Source organism: Saccopteryx leptura, chromosome 3 (assembly GCF_036850995.1).
Source record: "Saccopteryx leptura isolate mSacLep1 chromosome 3, mSacLep1_pri_phased_curated, whole genome shotgun sequence".
Classification (NCBI taxonomy): domain Eukaryota; kingdom Metazoa; phylum Chordata; class Mammalia; order Chiroptera; family Emballonuridae; genus Saccopteryx; species Saccopteryx leptura.
The window spans coordinates 34299414-34318323 of NC_089505.1; the positions used below are offsets into that span (position 1 = coordinate 34299414).

The 18910-nt window shown below is 37.9% G+C and overlaps 1 protein-coding gene across 4 annotated transcripts in view; it reads right to left on the reverse strand.

Moving 5' to 3' along the window:
• The window catches only part of LAMA2 (laminin subunit alpha 2), a 627903-nt gene that overhangs the window by 107930 nt on the left and 501063 nt on the right, over positions 1 to 18910 (reverse strand). For all 4 annotated transcript variants that reach the window (XM_066373271.1, XM_066373270.1, XM_066373269.1 and 1 more), the window contains 5 exons: positions 12883 to 13045; positions 11005 to 11215; positions 3020 to 3136; positions 2160 to 2323; positions 722 to 860 (listed from right to left, as the gene is read on the reverse strand). In XM_066373271.1, the coding sequence (XP_066229368.1) occupies positions 722 to 860; positions 2160 to 2323; positions 3020 to 3136; positions 11005 to 11215; positions 12883 to 13045 (794 nt within the window). The remainder of the gene's footprint in view (positions 1 to 721; positions 861 to 2159; positions 2324 to 3019; positions 3137 to 11004; positions 11216 to 12882; positions 13046 to 18910) is intronic.

Here is an 18910-nt window from a genome sequence, read left to right on the forward strand (position 1 = left end):
TGTTTCTGCACATTTCAACTCACTATGTGCTATTTATGAAATGTTTTTTAACCTAAAATAGTAGTACCACATTTTATTACATAACTTATGTACCAAATGTTGGTACATGTAAAGGATGAAGATTTGTCACTGTTGAAGATACTCAGATAATGTGCTATACTTGGAATCCTGAAACTCTACCATATTAGTTTCAAGTTTATTTTGAATAACAGCCAAAGATTGCTTTAAAGGCAAAGGCTTCGATTGCTAAAAACAGTATAAATAGTTTAGAAGCACATGTTCTGATGCATTTTGTAACAGATGCACTTTATAGTCATACTTCACATATAACTAATTTGTGTGTGACCGTAGATAATGGGTTAATTTTCAAAGCACTTTCTTAATGATGAAATTTGTAATAATAGTGATTAATATTGCTGTCCAACATCTTATGTGTGACTATTTTTCTTCTGTGATTTGGCGGAACAGACCTGCTTGGCATCTGCATCATTTCAAGTCCTTTATGTGTTGTAAGTAGTGGGTGACAGGAAATTTCTGCTGTGATTACAGCATACTGAGAGTTTATTTTGGATAAAATGTAAAAGGAGCCTTTGAAAATAATTCAGAACAAAGATTCTATTTGACTAGGATTTTCCAGAACGCATTTAAATTTGAGAAATTTCGGTACTTACTCAAACAGATGGACCTCCATTCTCAGCACATTATACTATTTGTTTCTTACCAGTTTTGTAGCTTCGTGTGCAAGACCTTTGGCTTCATTGGCAATTTTCTCGGCTTCATCAATATAGTCCTTAATATTGCTGTAAGCCTTAAAGGCTGCAGTGGCATTGAAGGAGATGTTTTTAGCCTCATCAAGAATTCTGTTGTGATTACCAAAAAAACCCACAAAAAACCATCAGAGCAGTTGATAGTCAAATGAAGAGCATCCTACTTAGAGTAAATATGGCTTCCAAATAGCCATGGCCAATATATTATGATAATTCTAAATCATAGTCGGCTATCTACTTACTGTATTATGTTGTAGTTTTCAATTTAAACTCATCTTCTTAAATAATTCAGCTATGAAATAATAACCAGCATATTATTAAATATCCATAGCATTCCACAAAGCTTCTGTAACCATGTGCACCAACTATGTGTGGCGAGATGATCTTTTACATCATTTGTGAGGCACGTTACACATTTCAGAGCACTAGTACCACATTACTAGAATGAATTTCACAAAATCTCTATGGGGTAGATGTATTTCCCAGATGTAAATAAATTTACCTCAGAAGGTTAAATAGCTCATTTCAGGTCACATGTCCAACATGTTGCCAAATAATGACTTGAAGCCAGCATCTGCTGACTTCTAGCTTCCTGTTCCATCTACTACTACCCTTCATGTGAAAATGGCAAACGTATGTTATAAAATGAACTGTGCATGATTAATGCCCTGGGTCTCTAAATATTAATATTTTCCTTTGTCTCAATGAGTATTATATGTTGGAACAGAACCTTATACGTGTCATATATTAAATATAGATTAGTTTGGGAAAATTATATTTGGGGTTAATATCCCCTTTTTAGGGAAGGGTAGTACACCAGTTTTATCTAGAAGGCTGGTCATAAGTTAAGCACACCTCACCACTTGCCCTCCCTGCCTTGACCCATATAAGAATCCCAGCAATGGTGACCTGTTACTTCACAGAGGAATATATAGCATCTCCTTGAAGTCTGAAAAGGAAAAAAAAAAAAGACTACTTCTGGGGCATATTTTCAAAAGCCACCCTTTTAAAAATAAATAGTTTTGATTCCATTAAAAATATAAAACTGAAATTTGAAGCAGGAAGTGTGTTTATACATTATTATTTAAAATGCTAATAAGGCAACTGCTGTGCGCTCTAATTAAGAACAATAACCATTTTTTTCCTAAGTGTAGCCTAGGGCTATGTTCACTCCCAACCAAGCCATATTTGAATTCACTTTTAACTCAGACTTTTGATGTTGCTCCAGCAGAGCTCTGCCCAGACCATCACAATTAGGCTCTTCTACAGAACGGCCATGCAGCTCATATGTTCATAATCAAGATTTGAAAGTGATTCTCTACCATTTCTGTTAGTCAAAACTTTTGGACAAGCATCAAGATACAGAGACATTTCCAACGACAGATGACATACCCATCAAGCACAGCAGATGAGTCATTCAACTGAGCCGCGTGGTTCTCAGCCTGGGACACTTTCTCAGCAAGCTTCCTGTCTTTTATTTCCTGGGAGAGGTCATCTATTTTATCTTTCAGCTCCTCGGACATGGGTGGTAATTTAGTTTGAATGTCTTTAACATACTGTTAGGTAGAAAAAAGAGGGTGTTTTAAGGAAGTGGACCCAAGCCTTCTTTCATTTACTAACTACTCTCCGAGATACAATTACACATCCTTAGTTTTTTATGAAACTTAAAATTTACTAACTTAACAGACAAGAAAAGAAAAAAAGAAAAATCGAAAATAAAAGCTGTTATTTAATTTAAAAAATTAGAAAATATATGAAGCTAATTTATACCAAGAAGAACCCAACTATCTTTAAAAAAATGCTACTTCACAGTTATAAATGTGTAAATGATCCTTATTAGGATCTTTTAGACCATTTACATTTCTATCACCATATATCACAGTGTATAATGCATTAGCAGTCTGTTTATAGATTTACATTTCTTAATATGACTATTGAAGTAGATTGTAAGTGCTGTCCTACCAACAAATAATGCCCTTCCTCAGTGTGGAAAAAAAAAATACAGGTCTGTGGGAGTGAATTAGTACCCTCACACAGACATTCACAACTATTGGGGGAACAATATGAAATTCTAATTGTTGCTTATAGGTGGTCATGGTTGCAACTGAAAAATGGAGAAACAATTTTATACCCACAAGGAAAAAAAAATTAAGATTTGCTTATATTTCTGAGATTTCTCATTGATTCCTATTTGTGAAAGCCTATGTAACTAACATTTTCTTTTTACTTTGAGTTTTAGCAAATATACTCACGTCTATAACTGAGTTGATTTCATCTGCAAGGCGGTTGGCTTCATCCAGTATGTCATTGCCTTCTTTTAAAGTGTTCTCAGTTTGTCGTTTGCCACTTTCAATAGCCTCTTTCTTTTTCTGTAGTACAGCATGAACAAAACATCAAAATGCCTTTAGGTAAAACCCTTTGGAGCCCAGTATTCCTGATTTCCCTGAGCTGTCTGAACAAAGGTGTTGCAAGCAAGGTATGTCATGTTGACAACAAAACTAGATGAGAGTCTATATACCACTCAGCCAGTCCTCCAAGTGTTATTTTATTGAAATGCTTATCCAGGTACTTTCATCATCTCATTGTGAGAAAGTTATCCCAAGAGAAGAAAAGTTCTGTGACAGTAGCTGAGGAATTAAAAACTGCTTTTAAAGCAAGATGAACATCCATGTTTTTAACTAAAATGTAAGTGCTGAATATGTCTTACTGAACTTGTGGTAGCACAATAAATTACATTGGATCCAGGTGTTGAATTCCAGAATCTATGTCCCAGGGAGTATTTTGTGAGCATACACATAAGCAGATTTATTGTATGGGAGTTCTATAAAAATGGAAAGAAATTGAATTTTTAAGAGATTTTGGGGAATAACTTTTCAAAAAAAAAAAAAGAGAGAGAGAGAGAAATTATGACATGGAAGAATAAACTTAATGGAGACTCCCATAAGAAGGGAGCAGACTCTAAATTTTCTTTGAAACTAATGCCTTGTCTCAACAGTACCTAAAACTCATTCTGAACCTAGAAAAGTAAAATCTCTGGGAGAGAAAGAGTGCTATTTCTTTATTTATATAATTACTTTGCCTATTTCTTTTCCTTTTGCTTCTGACTTATTTATATATTTTCAACCCCCTTATTTTTACTGTGGATTTAAATGCATCAATTATAATTTTAAAATCCTGCCATTTATATTTTTATATAAACAATAATGCTACTTTATATATTCATTTTGATCTCAATATGTGTCAGGTAGTTTTATAAGCTTTTCTCATTTAATTCTATGCTCACTCAATGGGTCCTGTGTTTATCACCTTTATAAAATATAGAAACAAACAAAAACTCATAGGCACAGTCAACAGTAGGTGGTTACCAGAGGGAAAAGGGTGTGGGGGAAGAATAATGGGCAATGGGGGTCAAATATATGGGGACAAAAGAAGATTTAACTTTGGGTGATAAGCAGAAAATGCAATATACAGATGAAGTATATAGAATCGTACACTTGAAACCTATAAAATTTTATTAATCAATGTCACCTCAATACATTTAATAATAAAAAATTAAAGAATAATAAAAATAATAGAAAATTGAACAAGTTAAGTGATTACCCAAAGTCACACAGTCAGTACAATGTAGTTAAGATGTGAACCTGGTCTACCTAATGAGAGAGCCTGGGTCTTGAGCTGTGAAAGTACTGACTCTCCTATTACAGAAATCGCATTTCTTATTTGCACTGGGCTAACTCCAATTTCACACCGTTATTTCCTTCCTCTTCACTAAGTACTTCCGGGTGTTGCCAGGTACATACACTGTGTTTCTGCCTCTGAGCCTTTACACTTGCAGTCTCCTTAACTGTGTGCTTTTCCCAGTTCTTCATCTTGCTTCCTCGTTCATTCTCTGCTAATGGCCACTTCTCTGATCACTTATCTAAAATAGCACTCTTTCTTTATCTCAATTATTTTCTATATACTAGAGGACAGTGGCTATGAGCCAGATTTGGGCAAGGCCTGCCTGTAATGGGATCCCAGCCCCACCCACACACAAGGTATGAAGCCTGGGCCAAGTGATTTAGCCTCATGGGAAATGCTTAGTCCCTCACTACTCAAAATGTGGCCCATTGACCAGCAGCATTACCCTTAACTGGAAGCATGTTAGAAATGTATAATCTTAAGGTCTTTTGGTAACTACCAGCTCAGAATCTGCATTTAACAAGAATCCCAGATGATGTACACAGTAAATTTTTAGAACTAGCTTAGGATACTTCCTGGTACATAGTAAATATGATATAATTGTTGACTATTATATTGCCTTATTTTGTTATTCTTAGCACTCATTTTTTCTGAGTTATAGTCTATTGGGGGGGTAATAAACCATATAAACATAGATAAAATTTTTTTGTGTAGATTGAACCATCTTCATTGCTCATATTATTTAATGAAAATTAGTGACACCAATTCATCACAATATTCATATGTAGGGACTAGTGGAAACCCACAGCTGAGCTGCATGTGCCTGATGGAGGACAACATATTAAATGCACATGCAGTGTCACTGTACATATTACTTAATATTATACTAGCCCATGCTCCAGCGTTTATGGCCATATTATATACTACTTATTTATTGCTTTACTGACTGTCTCCTCACTATGATGTAAATTCCATAAAACAGTCTTATATATAATTGTATCTCCAACACCTAGAAGAGTTTCCTCAATAAATATGTTCGAATGAATAAATGAAATTAGAATCAATTCCTAAAATCTGAACTAGTGACACTTGGATCATTAGCTACTTTCATCACTGACCAATACAGAGGACATTTCCATATGTCATTCTCTTTAGGGATAACTAACATAGTGATAGTCTTGATGCTCCTGATTACAAGTAATACTTTATCTTAAAGGGTTTGACATTCTTCTACATAACTGCTAATTATAGCCTTCAGCTTTTGCATGGAGTGATTTAAACTATTCCATACATAGACATACAATAATTTTTTTCAACATGGTTTGTTTATATTAATGAATCAAGGTAATTTAAAATGCTGTACCAAAGGGAAGGAGACTATTTCTATATGTATATTAGGTGAAGAGCTGCATATATAGGTATTTTGGTTTCAATTAAGTACTGAGTTAGAATCCTTATAAAAGCTTTATTCGAATCACTTTAGGGAACCAAATGTTATGCATGATCAAAATGTATTCTTTTAAAAAAAAATTATTGAATTTATTGGGGTGACATTGGTTAATAAAATTATACAGGTTTCAGGTGCCCAATTCTACAATACATCACCTCTATATTGCATTGTGTGTTCACCACCCCAAGTAGTCAAGTCTGCCTCCTTCACCATTTATCTCTCTTCTTCCCTTCTCACCTCCTCCCACCTTGAACCCTTACATTGTTGACAGTGTCTTTAAGTCTTTTTTCTTTGCTTAATCCCTTCACCAGAAACAACAATCTGAAGAGTCAGGAGATTTTAGAGGTGCCTAACTTTCAGATTAAGCACTGATAGAATCTAGTTTTGAGTCAAGGAAAAAAATTGATATCTGGAGCCTCTAGATATTAACAAAAGTATACATATATGTTTTTGTGTTTGTTTTATGGCACTTTATTTAATCATTGAAAAAAAAAGTTATGGCAGACACTGTTGTAGGCCAAGGGGATAGAGTGTAGAAGATAATGTGTTTCTCATGGCTTATCTAGAAGAGGGAGACAATGAATAAGAAAACAAATATGTATTTTTAAGCAATAATTAGAGCTATAAAAGTAAATAAAGAGAGAGAATGAATAGAGAATGATATAGGATATAAAATTCCTAAGGTAGAAAGCTTTGAGTGTTTGGAGAACAAAAAGGAGGTCCATATATACAGAATCATTATCCAAAAGGATGCCATAAGTATAATTAAGTGCTTTTGTTTGAATACCAAAGTTGATTATAGTTCTACTTTTCATTCCTAATTATATATTAATTCATTCCAGCATTTAGTAAGTATAATGCCCTTTGTTTGTGTGTGTGTCTGTGTGTGTGTGTGTGTGTGTGTGAAAAGGTGGAATAAAAACCTGCAAAGGCTATCTTGTAGTCAATCCTTCTTTCTAGCAACTTACTCTTTACTTTCTTCACAATCCTTCCTTTTGCAAGGTTATAATGATAGATTTGAGGACAGTCTGTTCAATACATGCTCCCTTGTTTAACTGAATTGCTCATCTTCACTTTGTCCATTGGCACAAAATTCCCTCTGCCTTCTCTCCATTGCTGGAGATGCCCTTCTAACCCTGTCTGCTTCTAGAAAGCTGAATTCAAAGCCTTCTGTGATCCGGCCCCCAATGCTGTCGCCAGAGCCACCTTCTCCTACAGACTTTTATGTAGCTTAAGAATGAGCTTTATTGCTCTATATGACATTTCCTGAGATCAATTTACACTTTCAAAACTTTGTGTTGGGCCCAACTGCTCCATCCATCGTTTCTATCAATTTCTCTAAGTTTCTGCTAGGATGCCATCATTTCTGTGAATCTTTGGCTGATTCTCTCAGCCCCTATTAACCATAGGATTACATGGATAGAGTAAAAGGTTAAAGTGCCTAAATTTTCAGAAGACTGTACTTTTTTTTGAGGTCAGGAATCATTCATGTTCAACCTCAAATGCCCTGGTTGCCAACAGCACCATGATATGGGAGATGTCTGACAGATGGTAAGTATTACTCCAGCCTCTTTCCCGAGCCGTATATCAATCACACTACTTTCCAATACAAAACCCATTATTCAGTTTACATGTCCCAGTCACAAATCCAAAATATGTCATCTTAATCCACAACTCCAGTATTTCAACCACATCCTATAGCTTTCAGGATAAAAACAAAATTCCTTGACTTAGCCTCTGAATGCAATTTTCTTATAACTCAAGGTCTGGCTCTCCCTTTGCTGGCTTTCGTTCTATTCCCTCACTCATTCTCATGATAGGATTCACCCAATCCTATCAAACCACTGAATTTTCCCAAAATGCTTTTTACCTTGTATGTTTTCTGTGCCTTGGTATATGTTTTTTCCCATGTCTGGATATCTTTTCCTTTCTACTTTGACCAGCTAGTGCCCACCCTTCAGGACTTAACACATGCATCTGATCTTCTATTAAGCCCATCCTAAAACCCAGGGGTGATGGAGATGTCCTTTCTTTGCTTGCCTCTGTAGTTAGGGTATAGAATGGTTTACCTGTGTGTACTGCCCAATAAAACAAGTCACCAAAAGTCATCAGAGATGGTGTTTTATTCTAAATATTAACAGTTCCCAAACTGAAGGCTGTATCTGAGTAACAGGATGAAAATTTAAAACACTAGTTGCTGGCTCTACTCAGTTTCCCAGTTGATAGTTTGGGATGAGGACTGAGAAGGTGTATTTGAACAGGTTTCTAGTTGATGCTAATGCTGCTGGTCTAAGGACCATACAATGAGGACCAGTACTTGACGTTATCAATTTTTGTGTTTAGCATACTTATTAAACTTAGTAAGGGTTTGATAAATGTTTTTGTTTTGTTTTGTTTTGCTTTTTATATTAAGTGAAAGGGAGAATAGAGATAGAATCCTTCATGTGCCCTGACCAGGATCCATCTGGCAAGCCCCTACTAGGTGATGCTCTCCTCAGCTAGGCTATAGCTCTGTTGCTCAGCAACAGATCTATTTTAGCACCTGAGGCCAAGGCCATGGAGCCATCCTCAGATCCTGGGGACAACTTTGCTTGAATCATCCGATCCATGGCTGCGGGAGGGGAAGAGAGAGAGATAGAGAGATGGAGGGAGGTAGGGGAGGGAAGCAGATTATCACTTCTCCTGTGTGCCCTGACCAGTAATCGAACCCAGGACTTCCACACACCAGGAAGATGCTTTACTGCTGAGTCAACCGGCCAGGACCTGATAAATGTTTTTAATAATAAAAAGGTGGAGGGAGGGAGGTAGGAGGGCGATAGATGGTGATGAAGGGAAACTTTACTTGGGGTGGTGAACACAGCGCAGTGTACAGATGATATGTTATGGAGTTGTACATGTATGATTTTATTACCAATGTCACCCCCAATAAATTCAATAAAAGTTTTTTAAAACACTACATGCTTACCTTTTTAAAAATAAACAAAAAATCATTTGAATTGGGTCTTAATTATATTATATTTTTGGTGGCACAGGCAGATTAAAGTTATTTATGTAAAAAAAACCCAGTTTATTATTCAATCAAATAGTTATAATATATCAGTTGTTCTCACACCTGTATGCACATCAGATTAACTCAGGGAAAGTTGTAGAATTTGGACCCTGGGCCACACCCTAGATCAGCCTACTCCCTCTCTGAGTTAAGGTCCAGGGAACCTGTCGATTGAACAAACTGTCCAGGCTATTCCTTCTTAGCCAGTCTAGCATCAACCTTGGTAATCAACTTGAATCCGCCTTCACAAACAACCTGAAATAAATTGTGCCTTACTCATGTTACTTTAATCAGTTTCTGTGTCTACTCCAGTAAGTTTTTAACAAGCCTTACCTAGGTATGGCATATGAAACGAAAATATGAAAAGGACCACTTAGAACTATAGTCATGACTATATAAGCTCCAGGCATCTCTGAAGGGTAGGCGGGGCAAGAATGAGGGCTCCTTGTTTTAAACATCACTAGGAGGAAGGAGGAGTTAAAAGCACCATTTACTGTGCCACAATAACTCTTCTTGAAATACTTCTCAAATGTTTATTATACTGTCCACACGGGTAATTTTAATTTCTTAAGTTGTTGCCACAAAATGAAGAGGTGCACTCCAGGTAAGTTACACCACTGGTGTGTAACTGAGCAGGAGGGTCATTCTGTAGCCCCCAGTAGGACAATGGCCCAGCATCCTGCCTCTCCCAATGGTGCTCTTTCTTTAACATTGCCAGCATGTCAGTAGATTCCAAATTGGTTCAGAGTAGACACATCCGTTAAGGAAAAAGTGAGCCTCTTCAATCTTCTATCAAAATGACAAGGCTGAGTCCCAGGAGAGAAATCCAGGAGAGAGAAAAAAAAGTAAAACTAAAAAAAATTAATTTGCCTTCCTCTTAATCCAAAGAAAAATGGACAGAAATGATGACTAGATTTTAAAAAAAATTAAAACTCAGATTTGTTTGATTTAACTTTTATTTCACAAATATGCCATGGAGTGTTTAGTTTTAGTTGAAGGTGAGATTATATGTTAGAAGATGTATAGGTCTGCTGCTGGTTTTCATATCTATTGGGGGTTAAATACTTTGAAAAAAAGTAGAGGTAAGTTTGTTTCTGGGGCGAAAGTTGTTATTGTTGCTTTTCAAATACCAAACACAGGTCCGTGCCATTATATGTGCTAAATTTACTCTTGGGAAAAGTAATCAATTTGTTAAGTGAGAGAATGAGATAGAGATGAGGAAGGGAGGGAGGGAGAGATGGAGGGAGGGAGAGAGAGAGAGAGAGAGAGAGAGAGAGAGAGAGAGATTGAGAGCAACCAAAAGGTGAAGAGATGGAGGAATCTGTTTTTGTTTCAGCCTCATGAGCACTCTGCCAAAGGCAGAGGCTGAACATCATTTCTAGAGGAGAGAAGTACCTCTTGTCTGTGAGGAAAAGGAGGGCAAGTAACAGACTTGATCTGTTCCTTTTAGTCCCTTTTAAAATATCATCTTCATAGAACTCTTTGCAAAAAGAAAGAGAATCAAAGTTTTCCAAAGTTCTGGTCTCTCAACAAGCTGTTCCTGATGTGTCCAAATTCCATTAGCAAATACTTGGCATTTCTGTGATTTATGGCCATCAGATATCTAAATTATGGTTTGTGGATATGGTTGGGTACCTTGTAAAACTGTGCTATTAGCCCTTAAAGATACCTAAGATTTGCTCGGGTATAATGCACTCGTACAGTTGGAGGACTGATGCTTAGAGACGTTAATTGACATGCCAAGCGTGTACCTCTGGTTAGTATCACTGTTGTCATTGAGTTCAAGCTTCTTTGACTCCCACTAAAGAGCTCCTTCCACTGTACCATGCTGTTTTAAAAAAATCTTCAATAGTTTAAGTTATCTACATTTTTATTAAATTTTAGGGGCCATGACTGTTGATTTAAAAAGGAGGAAGATCATTCCCTACTCTGCTTCTCAGAAGTCTCCTTTCAGAGTTGTCATTCCTGATCTCCGTAAATGTGCATCACCTTAGCTGGCCCTGTTCTGCCCACACCCCACAGCCGCAGATACAGATGAAAGGGCCCCTCGGACTCACCTCCAGAGCAGTCATGTTCTTCTGGTTTGCTGCAGATAAACGGTTAGCTTCTCTGATCTTATCTGTGGCTTCTCTCAACAGGTCCCCAGCGTCATCCAGCTTGTTTTGGTAATCTGTTAGTTTCTCCCCGAGATCCTTCTCCATTTCTTCGGTTTTCCCTCGGGGCTCTCCAAACAGCTTCTGCACTTTCTTCAGCAGGCCTTCTGCAGCTCTGCAGGACCCAGGCCAACAACAGACAACAATCAGCCCTGGCCCTTCTTCAGTGTTTTCCAGTATTAAATTGCATTACCAAGAGATGCTAACATTAAAAGGATGAAAAATTAAGACAATATTTAAAGAAGACTGATTACGTGCTAAAAACCAAGTTGGAAACTGATACCTGAAAAGTGGCATGAGCATTTACAATTAAAATCAACCCCCCAATATTCACACATTTTTAATTCGTTAGCAATATAAAATCTCAGTTGGAAAGGACCTCATTCTCATAATCTGACTGATAAAGTGAGTTTTATGATTTACTTTACATAACAACAAAAAACAGCTTCCCAATTCAACATGAGACATTTCCTCTGTTACTCTGGCTGTAAGGTATGATAAATATATTGATATGTTTGGTTAGAAAATGTGAACAGAACTCTAAATTATTGATATGCTAGTATAAAGTCATGGTTTTGATCTACTTTTCTTTTTCTTCTGAGAAATCTGGGAGTTTCCTGGGTTTAATTTAATAGTTTACCTAAAGCGATAAGAAAGGCTAAATACTTGAAAAACTAGTTCTGAAATGAATAGGCGTCATAATTTTCTGAAGTGTTTGTCCAAACATTGCTGGGCTTCTTCCCCAAAGGTTCTGATTCGGTAGTTATGGGGTGAAGTTTGATAACCTTTATTCAAGTTACAAATTCTCAGATATTGCTGATATTGTTAGTTTAGTATACATTATTTAAGTATTAATAACCTAATTACTATGAAGTTAGCTATGAATGTAAAAAAGTATTTTTTTTATTGAGTGTGTGGTCACACAAGTATATTAGCATCGGTAAAATCACTGACTATTATTCCCAACCTCAAATTCCCAACCCTGATTTCAAAGTATTAAACATTTATTATGGCCCTGGCCAGTTGGCTCAGTGGTAGAGCATCGGCCTGGCGTGTGGAAGTTCTGGGTTCAATTTCCGGCCAGGGCACACAGGAGAAGCGCCCATCTGCTTCTCCACCCCTCCCCCTCTCCTTCCTCTCTGTCTCTCTCTTCCCCTCCTGCAGCCAAGGCTCCATTGGAGCAAAGTTGGCCCGGGCGCTGGGGATGGCTCCATGGCCTCTGCCCCAGGCGCTAGAGTGGCTCTGGTCTCCACAGAGCAAAGCCTCGGATGGGCAGAGCATCGCCCCCTGGTGGACATGCCGGGTGGATCCTGGTCGGGCGCATGCGGAGTCTGTCTGACTGCCTCCCCGTTTCCAACTTCAGAAAAAAACAACAAAAAAAAACATTTATTATTTGGTGACTCTTTTATTTATTATTTTGTGAGAAGACAAAACGTATATGATGGCCTGTAAAATTAATAGGTTTATTTATTCAAAGGCACTTTCATCAAAACTAAAAGCTATTGGTAGTTTAAAAGTCCCAAATATAGGCAACTGATACAGCAAGCCCATAAACCTAATTATGGAAGAGACTGCATCAGAAAAGATTAATTAACTGGTAACTTATAAATAGGCAAAAATATGTTTTCAACTACTTTTAGAGAAAGATAAATTATAACTAAGTAAATAAAAACTAAATAGCAAGCAAAGTCTCTTATACTCATATATGTTATGGCAAGTTTAGAAAACTAAACATTTTGCAAAGCTGAGCTTATCAAATGAAAACATAGAGGATGTACTCACACCAACTCGTCTTCAGCAACTTCCTTCTGTGGATCTAGATTTCTCCTCCTCAATTCTCTCATCATCTGATCAATCTCTCTCTGAAGCCCTTGCAAATTTCTCTCAAAGGCCTTGTCTTGAACTCCTAGAGTTTCATTTAGTTTTATAGCCTTTTCATTTACAGCTACAGGGGGTAGAACAAAAAATTTAAGTTAGTAAACAAAACTGCCACTCAACATCTGCTCTTCCCCACCATCTCCAGATGAAATGTAGTCTGTCATGGTGTTCCTGCTGGATAGGAGAGGCAGCTAATACAACAATCCCAACAAACAGGAAAATGTGACATATTTCTCTATATTATGCTTCTTTTGAGGGGCATGGTAAGTAAAGAGGGTGTTTCTACCTCAAAAGGAAGAAATACAGGAAAAAAAGTGGTAGTTCAAATCTTTTTCAGGTAAGGGGTAAAAAATGAGGTATGTAGCCTTACACTTGGAAGCTGAAAAGAGAAGGTCCACATTGCTGGTAAGACCCAATCATAGTAAGTTCATTTTAAAATACTGAGTACAGAAATATTATTGGTGATGAGCTATCTAAAAACGAAACTGCCTTTGCACTTCAACACAGTTCTGTGCTCATGTTTTTAAAGGAGTGAGGAAAGGAACACTTGTCTAGGGACAAGCATTATAGATTAGGGCTGAAAGACACCATCCGGCAATAACATCCACTATAAGAGTGTGTTTTATTATGCATTAAATGGGGTTTCAAATTGTGCTCTTTGGAAATTTAGGGTTCTCCAGGTGCTTCAGGTAGTCTACAAATGATGACTATTCTGCTAAGAATTTCTTTTATAGGTTGGTATTCTGGGGAAAATTTCATTTAAAAAAGAATTTGATGTCAAATAAAAATTTGAAAAACTGGTGAATTGAAACATTCCTGCAGTTCTAATATTAGTTTTAGACCAACTTTTCCTGAAGTGTGTTCTATGGAACATTAATATAACAAGTTGAAAGGAGATATATATTTTTGAACTCTTTTGTCTGCCAAACGCTTACTTCTATAATATTATCTATGAAAATCCCTACAATGAGCGATCTGAGTTGGCCAAGAGGCATTTTCTCTCACTCAAGGATGTATCCTAAAATTTCTTTCTTTTTTTTTTTACAGGGACAGAGAGAGAGTCAGAGAGGGATAGATAGGGACAGACAGACAGGAATGCAGAGAGATGAGAAGCATCAATCATCAGTTTTTCGTTGTGACACCTTAGTTCTTTGATTGCTTTCTCATATGCGCCTTGACCGCGGGCCTTCAGCAGACCAAGTAACCCCTTGCTTGAGCCAGCGACCTTGGGTCCAAGCTGGTGAGTTTTTTGCTCAAGCCAGATGAGCCCGCACTCAAGCCTGCGACTTCAGGGTCTCGAACCTGGGTCCTTCCGCATCCCAGTCCGACACTCTATCCACTGCGCCACCTCCTGGTCAAGCCTTAAGATTTCTTTAAGACATAAAAAACCTAGACATTCATTTCTGTTTTAGAGAAACTTTCCTGATTAGCACAGGTAAGAGCTGCTCCAAGGACAAAATGGGCAGAGCTCTTGAAACCGGCACAACTCATCAGACCAAGCAGAACAGCCATGGTGGGTGTCACGTGGTGGGTAAGCCCAGTGATGCTGAAATGTGGTCCCCAAACAAGCAGCATTAGCATCACCTAGAAACTTATTAGAAATGAAGAATCTCAGGCTCCACCCCAGACTTACTGGGTTAAAAATTCTGGGTAGGGATAAGGAATGTATGTTTCCATAGACCTCCAGGAGCTACAGATGCATGCTAGAGAGTTTGAGATTCACTGGGTTAGTAGAAATAATTGAGTTTCTACCTCTGATTCTATCCTTTCCAAAATGCATCTTTCTAATTCTCTCTCCCTGATAAAGTTGGTTAGCGAGTTGCTGTATTCAACCCGTTATTCTTGAAGAAGCCACAGTTTAATTAACAGAACAATTGGAATTGGGTGTTTTAAAGAAAAAATATGGCAAATCCTAGCTATGTTCCTAAAAGGTAGTGAGGCTGGCTCTTTCTTGGTCAATTGGCTCACAGTCATACCTTAACCTATGCCTAAGAACCTTCTCAGGATTCGACCCCTATTGTTGTATGTAATACATCACCTTGGCTGTTATGGTTCTTTAAAGAACCATAATGATCATGAACTGATTGATTTGAAAGTTCTTTGGTCCAGCAGACTATGTGGGAACCATGCTAGAATACTAATGATTAGATCAAGAAGTTTTCTACTTCTTTGACTTCAGGAAAAACAATAGTAGATTTAGTCATACCTATAATACAGCCCCACTCTTTAATCTGAATGCATACCTGTCTGTGCAGTTGATTTTAAGCAATTATAGCATGTAAATAACCATTGTTTTCATTTTCATTAATTTTTTTTAATAAAAGGGATAAATCACACTTCGCAACCTGTCACAGCTGTTTGTTTTTCTTCTTTTAAATGAATATATAAATGAGCTTTGGTTAGAGATTTTTTTTTTTAATTAATTGAATTTAGGTTTGGGCTTGGGTGGTATTGAGGAAGGGAGAAATGTGAGATAGAGCTTTATCCTTCTCTTGTGGTCCATTCTCAAAGCTAAATTTCTGCAGAGAAGAATTTGGTGGAAAAAGAATAATATCAGAGAGAGAAAAATAAAGATATGGCTGTACAGTTTGGAATGCATATTTAAAAAAAACAACTAAAGCAATATGTAAGCAACTAGGAAACATTATAAGGATACCCAAAAACTGCTTTAGAAAAATGACGCTGTATTAAGAAAGTATATATTTTAATAGAAGAATGATTTTTCCACTGCTGCTATCTAGGAAAGTTGGAAACTCTCTGCATACTTTTAAACTGAAGATGAATATGTTAGGTCTCTTACTCGAAGATATACACTACAGCTTCAGTATGGTTTTAGTGATATTGAAAAAATAATTGTAACAAATATATCTTTTAAATTTACTTATGTATTCTTACCTTATTTTGAAGGGAATTTTAAGTAGTTTTAAAATTTCTTTAAAACAAGAAAAAATTTACTTAAAAGGAGAAGGTAAAAAAATTTAAATACAATATAAATCAGGAGAAATACTAATAGACAAAAAGGTATACCATAATTATCAGTGCATTGGATCCTAAATCTAGCACTAAGTGTCTTAGTAGCCAAGGCATAGTGGGGAACAAAAATGAGGTGCTTAAGAGGTATATAGTATACGTAACATTCAATTAAAACTATTCTTCAGGAGAAGCAGAGCTATTTTTCATAATGATTTGGAAAACATATTTCTCCAATAGGTAAATTTATCATAAATGACAAATACTTTTGTGATCTGAGAAACAGAAAAGAAGGGTGTCTGGCATTTATTATGTCCCATTATATGTCAGGACATATACTAATGAGTTTATATATATTCACTTACTAATTCTAACAGTGTGTGGAATAAAAAATAGTTTATTCATGATATAATTAGAAGTCACAGCAAAGTACTGAGATAAGGATGCCTTAGGCCCTAGCCAGTTGGCTCAGCGGTAAAGCACCAACCTGGTGTGTAAGTCCTGGGTTCAATTCCTCATCAGGGCACACAGGAGAAGTGCCCATCTGCTTCTCCACCCTTCCTCCTCTCCTTCTCTATTTCTCTCTTCCCCTCCAGTAGCCATGGCTCCATTGGAGCAAAGTTGGCCCTGGCGTTGAAGATGGCTCCATAGCCTCTGCCTCAGGTGCTAGAATGCCTCCAGCCTCAACGGAGCCAATGCCCCAGATGGGCAGAGCATCGCCCCCTGGTGGGCATGCTCGGGTGGATCCTGGTTAGGCACATGAGGGAATCTGTCTGACTGCCTCCCCGCTTCTAACTTCGAAAAAATACAAAAAAAAAGGAAAAAAGAATGCCTTATGAATAGATCTTGGTTATCTATAAAAAGATTATGACTTGTGGTAGAAAATAGGATGAATAAGGCATCCCATCTATCTAAAAATAAAACTAAAATGATAATGCCAAGGCCCTGGCCGGTTAGCTCAGCGGTAGGGCATCAGCCTGGTGTGTGGATATCCCAGGTTTGATTCCTGCTCAGGGGACACAGGAGAAGTGCTCATCTACTTTTCCACCCCTCCCTTTGCCGCTTCTCTCTTTCCTTCTCTTTCTTTCTCTACCCCTTCTGCAGCCATAGCTCTATTAGAGTGAGTTGGTCCTGGGTGCTGAGGATGGCTCATGGCTCCATGGCCTATACCTCAGGTGCTAGGAAGAACTCAGTTGCTGAGCAACGCTGCAGATGGGCAGAGCATTGCCCCCTAGTGGGCTTCCCAGGTAGATTGGGTAAGGGCACATGCTGGAGTCTCTCTGCCTCCTTTCCTCTCACTGAATAAAAAAAAAATGATAATGCCATGCTTAAGCACTCACATTTCCCATAGCAATTTACTGCCACTAATAAAACCTAACAGTAGTAATGATTATTCCAATTATTGTCATTTTAAGATAGCAAAAGGATGTGGATATGTTGTATTACCCACTTAAAGCTTTTTCTTTTTTTTTTTTTTTTGTATTTTTCTGAAGCTGGAAACGGGGAAAGACAGTCAGACAGACTCCCGCATGCGCCCGACCGGGATCCACCCGGCACGCCCACCAGGGGCGACGCTCTGCCCACCAGGGGGCAATGCTCTGCCCCTCCGGGGCGTCACTCTGCCGCGACCAGAGTCACTTTAGCGCCTGGGGCAGAGGCCAAGGAGCCATCCCCAGCGCCCGGGCCATCTTTGCTCCAATGGAGCCTTGGCTGCGGGAGGGGAAGAGAGAGACAGAGAGGAAGGAGGGGGGCGGGGCGGAGAAGCAAATGGGCGCTTCTCCTATGTGCCCTGGCCGGGAATCGAACCCGGGTCCCCCGCACGCCAGGCCAACGCTCTACCGCTGAGCCAACCGGCCAGGGCCCCCACTTAAAGCTTTTAATGAATTTTCTTTTCAAAAAAAAAAAATCCCCTATACTACCAAGACTTGCAGCACATATACACATCTCAGTCAGGATTCAGTTTAACTTTCAAATTTCATGAAACTTGAACAGTTGGATTAATTCTGCCAAAGTTCTTTCTATGAATGGCTGTGGTTATGATTTTTATAATTATTTATGTTAACACCTGATAGAAGAGAGAGTAATATTCACTTATCCCTCAGGTACATGGCATGGCATGTGAACCAGAAAAAGGTGCCCCATTTGGACAGACACAACCAGACTATCTGACCGATGCACAATTTGGGGAATGGGAGACAGACACCTTTGACGATACTTAACCCTTTTCTCTGATGGATGAATTGTGGATGGTGAGCAAAGTTTGGGTTCAATATCATTTCCACTCTGCCCCCTGCTGGTAACCTTTGTTCAGTGCACAAACTGGGAGATGGAGGGCACACTGAAGAAAAACAGTAATCAGGGCCAAAATTGGAGTCTAATGAAAACTTGCATTAACGTTTATTCTTATGTGCCAACATTTGATTGAAATGACAAAAATAAATTCCTAGGGATGGTTTCTGGATGTTGAATGTTTGAGATTGAGGTGGAAAGAAATCAATAATTCCTGGAATATTGACGGATGCCTTCAGGGACCCAGGACATTGACATAGCTTTACTTGCAATGAGATTTTTTTTTTCTTCCCATTGTGAGGAGGTGGACATTCCAAGTAGCATTATAGGAAAATAAAACCAAAAAAGCACAACAGCTTTATCAGGCAGAGGACTAAGCACGTAAATTAACTGAGATTTTTCTGGTAGGAGTCATTTCTGCCTCAAATCCTGACATGTTTTTCCTTAGATTATGCCTCAGATTAAAACTCTGTTGCTTCTTGCAGTGGGGAATTTTGGGGAGTTTCTGTCTCTTCTTGGCCACTGATTCCTAAGAATTACCTGTCAGGATCTGCCTTGAAGGTTTATCTTATGTCTTGACTTATTTGGCTAAATTACAAAGCAAACTATCTAAAACTCACAACACTGTAGAGCAATAAATATGTTTTACTTTTTAAATCCAATAAAGCAAGAA